The sequence below is a fragment of the Magnolia sinica genome, chromosome 19, assembly GCF_029962835.1.
Source record: "Magnolia sinica isolate HGM2019 chromosome 19, MsV1, whole genome shotgun sequence".
Lineage (NCBI taxonomy): Eukaryota > Viridiplantae > Streptophyta > Magnoliopsida > Magnoliales > Magnoliaceae > Magnolia > Magnolia sinica.
In genome coordinates, this window is record NC_080591.1 from 14,467,494 (window position 1) to 14,480,374 (window position 12,881).

General features: G+C 39.5%; 1 protein-coding gene across 1 annotated transcript in view; it reads left to right on the forward strand.

Annotated features, from left to right (window-relative positions):
• Nucleotides 1-2,397, forward strand: part of LOC131234392 (long chain acyl-CoA synthetase 9, chloroplastic) — a 40,117-nt gene extending 37,720 nt beyond the window's left edge. Inside the window, exon 12 of the mRNA XM_058231231.1 lies at nucleotides 1,970-2,397. Within this exon, the coding sequence (XP_058087214.1) occupies nucleotides 1,970-2,134 (165 nt within the window). The 3' untranslated portion in view covers nucleotides 2,135-2,397. The remainder of the gene's footprint in view (nucleotides 1-1,969) is intronic.
• The last annotated feature ends 10,484 nt before the right edge of the window (nucleotides 2,398-12,881 follow it).

Consider the following 12,881-nt stretch of genomic DNA (forward strand, 5'->3'; position numbering starts at 1 on the left):
AAAAATTGAAAAAGTAGTATTTATGCCTTTTTTATGATTTCTAATTCTAATACTTAATTGTGATGTGTAAACATTAGAGACATATAATCATATTCATAAATTCACTAGATAGCTTGATACAACACCCTCACCAAAGATTGGACTGTTACACTACCATAAACATATCCAAAACAAAAAATGAATACATATTTGGAATTATTTATATTATTATGGATTTTCTAGATATTTTTTTTACAAATTTTTTCAAGCGGAAGAAAATTTTCAACCATTACGGGGGTTAATATCGGTAATGGTGGTGACCGTTATGGCCATCGTTGCCTATACGGAATACCTTGCAATTTGTTGATAAGGCCACATATACTTGGATGAAAAGGGAGGACATGGAGAATTGATCCAAAACTCTGTGGCCCCCAAGAAGTTTTTAATGGTGGAAGTTCAATCCCTGCTGTGGGGTCCACTTGAGATTTGGATATGCTTCATTTTAGGGACCATGCACACACACACACACACAGAGAGAGAGAGAGAGGCTACTGTTCATATTCAACTTGGTAACTGTTCTCTTCAGGAGACCATTCCCCCAATGGCGGGAAGCAATGTCTTCAACGCTGAAAAATGATGGGTTCAGGCTTCCCCATTTCAGCACCAATGGGGGGCCAATGTCAAGGACTACTCAACTGGGCCGCTGTTTTAAGTTAATTCTCTGTTTGAGTAGGTTCTTGGCTGAATTGCCAAACTCTTGAGGTCTGAATCTTATCCATGATGTTATAATTTTCCTGTTATTCTTCTGTAGATTGAGGTTTCAACAGAAATCCTGCGGTCTTTTGATATTTGATTCTTTTCTTCTTTTGAGGGTTCCTTTTTTTAAAAAAAAAAAAAAAAAAAAAGGTAAATGAGGGTTCATTTTCAATAATATGATATATGCTCACTGAGAAATGATCTAGTGCTCTTAGAGCACTGTAATTTATAGTGTTTTCACTCATATCTGGACACACTTGGACAGTCAGAATGATCGATCTGGACTGTCCATTGGGTGCATCACACATTTAACGGGATACCAAGAAGAAAAATCACACTGGATAAATGATCCAATCAATAAGTTGACCTTATTTTTTGTTGCCATTTATTTTCCAAGCCATAAACAAGATGTTTAGGACGGTTTTATAGAAGCAATTCTTTAGAACCATCTTGATCAATAATAAGCCTCAACAAACATATGGCTCCAATTATTGATGAGACCCATTCTTTTGCAAGTGATCTTGTCCTTCCATTTTATAGGCCACTGATCAATGCTTGGAATTGTCTAATTGGTTTGATTTTCACACGGTAGCACATCAAATGCATGCAGAACCCAATGGACAGTTTAGCTTGATTGATCCAACTGTCCCAAGTGTCCCTATTCAACTAGGAGCACCATACCTTATAGTGCTATGAGAGCATTTGGATAATTTCTCATACTTATTTTCTAACAAGAAATACAATTATGAGCTATCATGATTCAAGTTTTGCGGAAGTTCCATTGTGTGATGTGCCCTGCAAACATATGTTGTGATTGGGACAATTGGTATGGTGGGGCACCATGTGGATGGACAGTGAACCATAGCCCAGGTATTATGGGTGATTGGATGATCCCCAATTGTTCACTGTGAATTTTACCCATTGAATGTGGACAACTACTAATTTCTGCTAAACGTCCATTTGCAGGTGATGGTTAAAAGTCTGCCTGTGGCCCAATAGCCTTGACTCTTAGGCTATGGCCACCAATCAATGGTCCTGATCACCATACATGTGTGCACCGCCTATATATTGCTTCATGGAACTCCATGAAATGCATGCATCATAGTAGCATGATTCCCCCAATCCCAAAGACAGTGAAATCCTAAAATCTAAAGTCAATTTCTTTGTTTTCCAATTTCTGACCAGAAATTTGCTTGGTCATTTTCACTCAATCATGTTGATTTCCTCTATATAGGCTGCAAAGAATGCACGCTTGGAGAAGTTTGAGATCCCGGCCAAGATCAAATTACTTCCTGATGCGTGGACTCCCGAAACTGGTTTGGTAACTGCAGCTCTCAAGCTCAAGAGAGAAGTCATTAGGAAGGCTTTCTCTGAAGATCTTGCCAAGTTATATTCATGAGAACCCGTGTAGTTAGATTTCTTTAGTTATCTTCATGATCTTTGTAGTGCAAAATGAGGTTTGTTTCTTCACAATTTTCTTTCATTTAGTTTAGATTATATCAGTCTTATCACAGTCCAGATTTTTGTTATACCATCAGAATGCTGCTGAATTTTAGTCTGTAAATCGGGATGAAAACCCTCACCTTCGGTTTGCAACCAAAGGTTTTTTTTTTTTTTAATTATTGTTTCTTTTTGAAAATTGAAAAGCTTTTTTAAAGGCTATTTTGACAAGTGCATCTCAAATCTCTTGAAAAGAAGTGCATGGTGTTGTTCAAGTAGAATAATATCTACAGTACAAGGTGTGCTTGACTCAACAAGAGAGTATGCTTGACCCAGTAATATCTATAGTACAGGGTGTAATACCTCAAGTGCCAGTTGTAGTCATCATTGTCACGGTGTTTTTCCATCTATTTGGGTCATATTTTCAAATCCTATTTTGCCAATCAATCACAGAACTTCATTGTATCAAGTAAATGAGCCCTCACACTGCTTCTCACTGGGTCTTTCTTACTCTCTTTTAAGCCTTCCAACTCTACTCAACACTTGCCCCCCGACTATAGGGACAATTCATTCTCGGCAATTTCTCAGCATGAGAGTTTCTTGAGAGATTTACAGATTTTTACCTTTTCACGTGATATTATTGGGAAAATCTTGGTGAGAATAAAATTTAACAAAGTATTCATTTTAAATTAATGAACATTACAAAGAAAAAAGAAAAAAGAACTACTTGGGTATATATGAATTGTCTTTAACTTTTAAATGTTTTTTTAAAATGTTAAAATCGTGATAATTTCATGATTAAATAACATTGCTGAGATCCGTTTCCTACTCATCACCTACCACAAGCTGCAATAAGGTTCTTTTTGGGCAGCCCAGAATCAGATATCATAGCAGGATGATGGCTGAGTTTCTGACATTTCCATCCTAAAATCAATACCCAGGTTTTGACTAATGTCGTCTCTTATTTCTCCCTGTGCCAAAGACATGCCAATATGAATGACTATCCAAACATGCTTCCAAAACATTTAAACCGCATGCAATTTGTTAAACATCCATAGCACCCTAGAGTGATGATGCGGTGTGAAGACTTCACACTGTTACAAGAATCCTGTGAAGTTAAACATGGCAAGTCCACCTTAAGGCCGAAGCATCCATAAGGCTACTTACATGATCCGATTAGGTGATTTTAGGGCCTGAGGCATCTATTCTGCTCATCCTGTGATCCTTCAGAACCGAACTTGTGACCCACTATCTAGTGCGAGGGACTTCCATTGTAGTGGCCAGGCCGTTTAAATGAGTTTTAGAGCTATGTTGTGAATATTTGAGATTTCACCAATGTTGGTTTTATGGGCATAAATTCATGGAAAATGGTGGGAATTGCTCAGCATGAATTCTGCTGCTAGGAAAATGGAGAATTCCCAGAGATTACCGTTGTTTTATGGGCAGGTGAAATTCTGGTGGAATTAGTGGATAATGCCAATTCCCATGTTTGAAATCTCAATCTTGAAAGGTGAATTTATGCTGCCCATCTTTCATATTTTGGAATATGCAACCACCTCAGGTGCTGCATACACAGGTCCTGCTAGCAGGACTAGCGTAGGTATTGTTGGGTGCATGCGGAAAAAACGTCGCATGTTGATTTTATGTTGTTTTTGTCGTCTCTCACAGTTTTAGGAAAATAGGAGGCGAGGGTTTTGTCTACTAAATGGGGGCACGAGTCACAATCCACTAGATGGAGGCACAAAGCTCAAGGTATAGTGCATGTTGTGCAATTCGAAGGGTGGAGTGTGGCGCCTGAGTTGAGCATGTGCAAGGTCCAAGGAGGAGGGATGGCCAAGGTGGAGGTGCCATGTGCGTTCCAAGCACTGTGCACAAAGAGAGGAAGGAGAGAGTAGTGCGAGTGAGAATGTGAGATTGTAGAGAGAGTTTAAATAACGGGAGGGAGAGGCACAAAGAGAGGAGAGAGTAGTGAGAGTGAGAATGTGAGTGTAGAGAGAGTTTAAATAAGGGGAGGGAGAGGTGCGGATACTGCAAATAATCCATATATCGAAAGTATGTGCATGATCTTGTTGAATTTATCCATGGAGACTATAGGACCTGATAGGTAGGGATAACCATAGGCATGGGCTAACATAATGTCCTCTTGGTAGTCGCCATCATCTTCATAATATGCATGTGTCCTCTAACCACTACCACTCTCATCATCATCATCATCATCATCATCATAATCTCTCAAAATAGATGACTTAGAATTATCTTTATAGTTGGTCATTGTCGTTAGGCTCTTTCACCGGTATTGACTAGATTGGCTTGTGCTTAGTGCGATGTAATATGAATAAGGATGGTGCCAAGCACCATTGTCTCAATCGTACCCCCAACAAGTACATGTCCACTAGCACTACTGCCATGATCATCACTATCACCACTAGGACGACCACTACTAATGTTGCTATCAGTTTCAATCACATTGTTACTATGATTACGTTGCCCCCGCATTTTTAATAATCGGCTCTCAACGGCTTTGAGCTGTTTTCAAAACGATATGTAAGAATTTAAGTTCTTGACTTTCAGTTGTCTTTATTTTTCTCCATTTATTTAAACCATGTGAGAAGAAGGTTGTCTTCACCAAATAATCCAAATTTATTGGACAACATTGTGATTGGTTATCAACTTGCCCTCTTAATTTTTTTCATATTTTTAATCACAAACTCACGTTTTAATGGATAAAAAATATCTCTCCATTTTTATCTGCTTTAATAGACTTCATTGCTTCGTTGACGGATGATGTTATCTGACTCAAAATTCTGATTGTAATATTCTGTAGATTATGTACACTTTCTTTATACATGACTCAGTATTAAGCTGCATAAATAACAAATGAATATATAAATTTATTAAATTAATAAACACATATAGGTTTGTTATACATTTTAAACTTAGTTCATCTTAAAATTTTACATATTTATTTATTAAATTGATATATATATATATATATATATATATGTTTATTTTAAAATTTATACTGAGCTTATCCTAAATCTTACATACTATTTGTTATGTTGATGTAGTTTTCTAGTATACCCTCCTTCCTAGACTCTTGAGAACCTATACACAGTAAAAAAGACGGAAGAGACTCTGGCTAGTACAAAGGACCCTCCAATGCCTAAGTCAGGACCTTAGGTCTTTGAAGGAAATGATCCCTTTGGAAAAGAGTCACCAGTCGTGTTTTAGTTAGAGTATGCGTACCTTACAGTGGCCAGAGGCTTTTCTATTTATATGAGAGGGAAGACCACGCAAAACGAAGTTTTCCCCGTTTAGGACTCTTGATACTCCGAAGATTTTCCCGCACAGGCATCCAGATTCCCTAGGGATTTCCCCAAGATAATAGACATCCGAGATCCTCGGGACCCTATCTTATCTCCTGAAGATCTTGGGAGAGATCTTCGGGCCGCTCCAGAGATTCTCGAACTATTCATTTGGAGCAAGGTCCGAGAGGTTGGGCGATGGAGGCGTGCGTTACCCTAAAGGTAGGTAATAGCGGGTTGTCCGATAGATCAACATTCGCCTGAAGTCGTTTGACAGATCAGCCTTCATCTTAGTTGAACTCTGATGGCCATTAACCATGTCGAAGACAATGCTGACCTATGGCCAAGCTATGATTGACCTACAACTGACTTATAACCGACCTATAGCTGTCTTGTAGTTGTTCCGACCTACTAAATAGGTTGGCTATTTGTTGAGTGGGCCTATGTCTATGCCGACCTACTAAATAGGTCGGCTATTCGTTGAGTGGGCCTATGTATATGCCGACCTACTTTAGGTCAGCCCTTCTTGACTAGTAAATGCCTCATAAGTAGTTTTAGCCTATTAGGTCTATGCTGGTTGTAAAGTCAGCTCCTTTTTATAGGTCGAATTATTTCCCCCCAACATGTTATATTTGGATTGGTTCTCCATATATCAACTTGTGCAAGTGGATCTTCAATGCTACAAATCGTTACTCCATGCATCTTCACCTGTGAAAGATTAAGTAATAAATGCAATAACTCTACACTTTACATATGTGACATATATAATGTATTTCAAAATAGAAAACATAATTTTAAATAGTAGTTAATTTACTTCACTAATGGCATCAACTTATCAATTAATGTTTGATTCCAACTTCATAGTGACATTTTTAAAATTGACAACAATTTCATTGTCCTCTTCAAATGTAAGCACTATCAAAATAATGGGTTTGAGTATTCTACAACTATTAAAGGAAAAAATAGATCAATATCTCACATTATGTTTAACAAAAGTAACACATAACTAATAAGTAATAATTATAAATTATTAAACTAAGGAATGCTTGCATAAGTGTAAGTTTTTTTTTCTTACTCCGCTGCATGGAGATCATAGTGAAACTATTCATTCCAATGCTTATCCATTAGTTTACAATAATCCTTATAGTATTTACAATTATATTGAATAGACAACTATGTTCTATCTATAGCCTCATAAAAAGTCCATTGTTGCCTTGTCACTTGTCACAAGTCGAAGATCCTTAATCAAATGTTTCATTACTTTTATAATCTTTATAATTTTTTTTCCGGTACTTATTCTCTTGTAATTGCATATATTTGTATAGACATGATACCCATCTTCTTTCCATACTTAGAATATAATCGTCACCAAGATGTAATCATCTCGCTAAGTGCCCCTCTACGATTATATAAACTCTTAATGACTATAAAATTTATTGTTACTAGGCACCTCTAGCCTCAACAACTCTCACCCACTAATGAATTTCTTCATGATGACAATAATCTAATTGTGATTGTAGATGTGTGTTGTAATTGACCTTGTCTTTTCAACCAATTTCAACACTCTTATTCTTCCCAATATCCTTGAGGATGAGATAAATACAGTTGGCTGCACAAGGCAATTAAAACAGACGAGGCTCTTCTACATAAGCATCTTTAAATTCTTCCACCATTCTATCTATCAGGCAAAATATACATCTAGCAGTTTTTGCAATAGATGGTTAAAATTAAAATCGTAAGCGGTCTAAATTTCAAGGAAAAAAACAAATGGTTAGTAATATCTTTTGAATGCAATTTTTGGGTTATACACCCTTAAGAGTCAACAATTTTTACAGTATGGATTGCCATATGATTTGTGACATGTGTTTGGCTGTAGATTCACCACTCACTTTTAAATTTTGTAAAACCAATTAGGTCTGTGAATGGGGTGCTTACCAGTGAAGAAAAACAATTTATTTTTATTTATTTTTAAATATTCCTAGTCCATAAGGCATGGCCCATATAGTTAAAAATCTGCATAGAAGCTGACCAAGCTTGGTCCGTTGACAACCCTAGTAACTATTGCACACCCGTCACGGCTCTTAGCTAGACTGACCTTTGGATAGATGATTGGTTATAGACCAGCATATATCCGACCTTATGGCATCGAATTTGGCTCCTAACTCCCATATGCAAAGTTCCAAAAGTGAAATTCTAGGATAAAATTTAGGAGAAATTATAAAACTAAGCATAACCTAAAGAACTCCACAAGCGACATACATCTCTACTAAATGATGATTCAAGGTATGATGTTGAAGAAGTAAATACACAATACAACGAAAATTCAAAAGCTCAGATGTGCGCTCCAACTCTAATACTACTGATACGCTCCAACTTAGCTTGCGGCATAAACAAACGCATATGAGTTTCTTACAAAGCTTAGTAAAGTACGTGTGTGCATGCATTCACAAAGCTTAGTAAAGTACGTGTGTACATGCATAATGCATGTGATAGATATATCACATCAATATCAATTTCAATATTAGAGTAATTCGTAAAGATGTAGGGCTAAACCTGTCAATGTCCATGCATGCGACCAGCCATAAGAAGGCTATGTGTATATATATTATGCGAAAGGCCAACTGGGTCGGATGTCACATGTAGTCATGCAATGCAGGCATGGCATTCCTAATGTCTAATTCATATCTTAGTATGGTTCCCATCTAGAATCACCAAGGTTTAATACGCAAGCACTGGCGGCAACGTGGAATCATTACAATAGTAAGACACCTCACTAGTCACCTCGTCAGTGATAACTCCAATACTCACCCGACTTGCCAATAGTGAACCCATTCCCAAGCTGGCTAGACTTGACCTCAATTTCCACCACATACTTCAAGCATGTGAGTGGGACCGACAGGGGTTCATGTCAAACTGATAGAGCCTAAAACCTCTCCAAACCTTATTGAATATGCACTGATTATTTTGGACTGAAATTGGCACAGGACTAGATGCAATTCCATCCCACCTAAGCCCATCTAATACCATGCGCCAAACTGAGGTCTATGATGATTAAACAAGAAACTTTCATATGGAGTAAATCATCTCAAGCCTTGTTGTTTTGGACTGAAAGGGGTCTTAGACCAAGGTTAACCAAGGCACATTCATTCACCCGTTACTTCATGCTCGATGGTGTAAGTCTTCATATATCTGTGTCTTCCAATAAGGCTCAACCGATTCAAAAACACAATAGACATATGTTATTGAAAAACCAGAGTACTAACAATTTAGAGTTGTTTAGGGGGTAGGTGTCCTTTGTTGGGGCATTATAGGTCTTTTGGCCTAAGGTTGGCATGGTGTAACAAACTTTTTTTTTTTTAACAATGAGTATTCTAAGTCCCACTATTTCCTTGGCCCAATAGAGCATTGGATCAGACTTATTTTTTAGCATATGTCCTAACATGGTAAGGCAGAACTGATGGACGGAGGGGATCTACCACGTCATCTTGTGAGGCACACCCTGTAAAAAATAAAAGAAAAAGAGAGAAATCAGTGGTGTGCTGTTCACACCTAACTCCGTCCCTAATTTTCTCTCTCCTCTCGATCATTCCTTCTTCTTGGCCATGCCAAGCGTCTACATGACCAAACGACGCAATCTTGCACGCTGTCTATCACATGGGACCCACCTCACTAATCCAAACCGTTCATCATGATTATATTTCATAAAAACCTTGACCATCCAAATCCCTTCGATTGTTTCCAATCATGAGGCCCACCAAAGTTTCATATCTGCTTCATTCTTGTAACACCCTAAATTTTGGGGGTTGAGTAATGTCCGACTCCCAAATTTCTGGGTGTCACTTATGCCTTGCGGATAGACTAAATTTGGGTTTCATTTGATTTGTGTATGAGCACTTATAAAATTAAATGGATCATACGGCATGTACTGCAATCAACTAATTGAATTAAAGTAAGACTAACAAAATGATGTAATACGTATAATGGACGGGACCGCGTCTCAATAGAATACATGTAGTCCAAAAAGTGTACAGAATATCCTCTACCCTAAGGCCCCATCGCTGGCCCTAGGACGACCCGCCCAATAACTGAAAGTAGGAGAGCTTCTCCTCCTCGTCTATGGTCACCCCATCCAGTATGTCAGGCGCGGTGATACCTGCATCTAAGATAGGATCTGGTTGGTGTTTTAAAAAACCGTCCCAGAGTGATAGTGAGTGATCAACTCATTAGTTCCATTAGCATTAAGTTACACAAGTTACCCATTCCACAGATGCAAATAATGAAAAGCAACTAAGCATACGATTCCTAAATATGCTTATTAATGCACATACATGGTATTATGATATGATGCATGCCCTCACCATCCAACACTCCCTCAAGCGACAAAATCTATACGTTCACATATGTCCAATACTCCCTCAAGCGACAACATCTATACGTTCACATATGTCTAATACTCCCTCAATGCGACCTCGACTACCGAGTCGCCAGCCTAACTAATGCAATGCGGTTGTAATTATGTTAGCCAAGTGTTTAGTTATGTCCATTCATCAAGCAAGATTAGAGAAACTGGGGCACCCTTACGAAATCGATTCCCAAATTCGATCGTGAGGCTAGGGCGGCCGTAGTGGCCACGTGTCTGCGATCCTTAATCCGTCTGGGTTTGTCACTCTCACCTGACTTATACAAAAGGTAGGTTGTATACCAGGTTGATCGCAGCTACTACAGGGAGGCTCATCACCCTAGCGTAGGTCGACAACTCGAGCATAGTGTCCCATACCACCATGCCCAGCTCACGAGACTTGTGGATCGTAACATAGCAGTTGTAAGTGGGCATTCTAGGGGCGTGGTATCTCTCAGGTTCAAACAAGTGTGATCATACATGGTGAACATACATGGTTGGTCAGCTAGTGGGCCAATTCGACCGATTCAAGTGAACTACGGAGCAACCGGCATTGGGTGCGAGCATCCCGCGTAGTCCAACTACTGCTAGCTATCCGTGTTCGACCGTGATTGGTCAGATCGACCCCTGGGCAGCCAATCTGATGGGGCTGCTCATGCAGCTTTTTGCAATTTGCTGGCCAACCCAATTGGTCAATCAGTTATCAATCCATAGAATGTTACATACATTACTCATTCCAGAAAATTTCAGGCATGCATGGCATTAAATCTGGGCATCAACTCAATCGAACATCATGACGGGCATGCGGGTACATTGCCCTCATCGCATATTTCACAATAATCCAGAAATTAGTTGCATATGATAAAAAATAGAATAAATCATGGGCAACAATCTAATAGTTTTGGCCTAATTTAGCATGGAAGCAAACATCGTCTACATTAAGCATGATTTGACAAATTCACGAAAGACTAACAACTAAAGATTAGTCGCTAATTAACATGCGTACCAATTTCGCACAACACAATCATTAGTTGCAACATAGGTTTGATAATTGGTCACTTAAGGTTAATGGTCTGCACATAGAAGTAGTTCGTCAATTCGTGGTGCTGCTCCTAAGGTTTCGGGTCCGCAGATTGGCGTATCGAGGCCCTGCGCTGACGGAATCTACTCGTAAGGGCGTATGCAAATGGCCTAAGATGCTGAAATCTGAAGAAGGCTAAATGATTACCTCTCTAATGCAGATAGACAATTCTCTACGGTGGGTGGAGTTGTGGGCTTCGATGTGGGCAGCGGCAGCAAGAGAAATTTCCAAATAGCTCCATAAATGGCCCTCCTTCCACTTCTCCCTACTCCCTTTCTCCCTTGTAGGTGGAATTCGTATGGGAGTGATGGAGTGAATTTTTGGGCCTTATATAACCCAAATTTTATGTCTAAATGGCCCTGCTTTCTCTAGCATGCATGCCTCTAGTGGGCTGAAATTTAACCCATAGGGCTATATCAGGGGCCCGCTGACCCATCCGCACCATGGGGCAGGTGCCCCATCATCCGATGAGCAATCGATCCAAATTTGGTGGAAATCGGATGCCTTGATTGATCGTGGGGACTCTACTTGTGATCGACGACCATCAATGTTCAATCAGGGCTACAGTTATATGGATGTGAGCAGGGAAATATCCTTGATTTATGGCTCAAGTTTGGTCGCAATCCGATGGTTAGAAAATCACAACTTCGCGATTTAGTAGCGGGGCCAACTTCACTTATGTTTTAGGTTTAGGCTTAAGAGAGTCGCGTGTTTCACGCACTTCCTTCTTGGTCCAAATTGCACAGTTTGGGGCACCATCCAGGTCTGCCGTCCGCGATGGACCTCAAGCCCATTGAGGCCTACGATTCCCTATAGTTTCGGACTTAGTGGAATTTCGACTGGTGACCCACGCTCGTTTTAGTTTGTCGAAGCTGTTTTTGGGAGAGCCGGCCGCACTGCCCATTTCCAATTCAGGTTATATTTAGGTTTAACTATGTTTGTGACCTTATCCTTTCGTAACTTGGTGACAATGACACCTGACGTCATTTATCCCTAGCTTTTTAGGGCCTCGCACATGTGCTTCATGCGGTTGCCTAGTGCGATCCTGCGGTGGTTCCGCTAGTGGATGCCCTAGGATGCCGCGACATTTAGCTCGGGTGTTACAATTCCTGAGTTCCCAACCTATCTTAACCTTGCAAAACAGATGGACGTTTTAAATTCTCCTTTACCTACATATTAGTGGACTCCATCCCATCACCCTCTTCCACACAATCCTTATAATAGAAAACCGAATGTGAAACCCCACCATGCACGTCTCTCTTCTCAAATTTCCTTGCATTTTCGGAAGTTTGTTTTTTTCCATCGATCCAGTTGTGATTCTTCCTAGCCGATTCAGATCGCTCGCTCATGATCATCCTAGCCGTCGAACGACCTATCTCGCAAATCCACCTGAGATACTTCTCACCTATTAAACCTGATTAGAACCTTGACTCTCTACAACTCTAAGTTTCTTTACATCAAACTTCACCAACTGTAAGAGTTAGAATCTTTAGACATGAACTGATTGTCAATCCGCCATTGATGTTGGTTTCCTTCTTCATCACCACCACTGAGTGTAGCATTGTTTAGTAGCGGTGTCTAGGTCTAATTCACGCACCAGGTATGCTCCCTAAATATGTTAAGATCTCATAGATAAGGTTTAAAATTAAACTTGTAGAAATGCATGATGTCCCATGTGAAGGAGGACCATTTCCTTGTGAAAGGCTTGGTGCATACAAGTATTTAGCCAATACCTTTTTAGCAAACCTTGCTGAGCTTGGCCAATCTTCTCTCATGCTAATAAATTTGTATCATTCCAGGTTAGCAAATTCTCCCTTAGTCAAACCATGCATGTAACCATCCTCTTGTCGCATCCTTGCACCACTGTAGCGTGGCTCATTGAGTTAACTCAATGAGTCATCTCCTCTTTTATTTATTTATT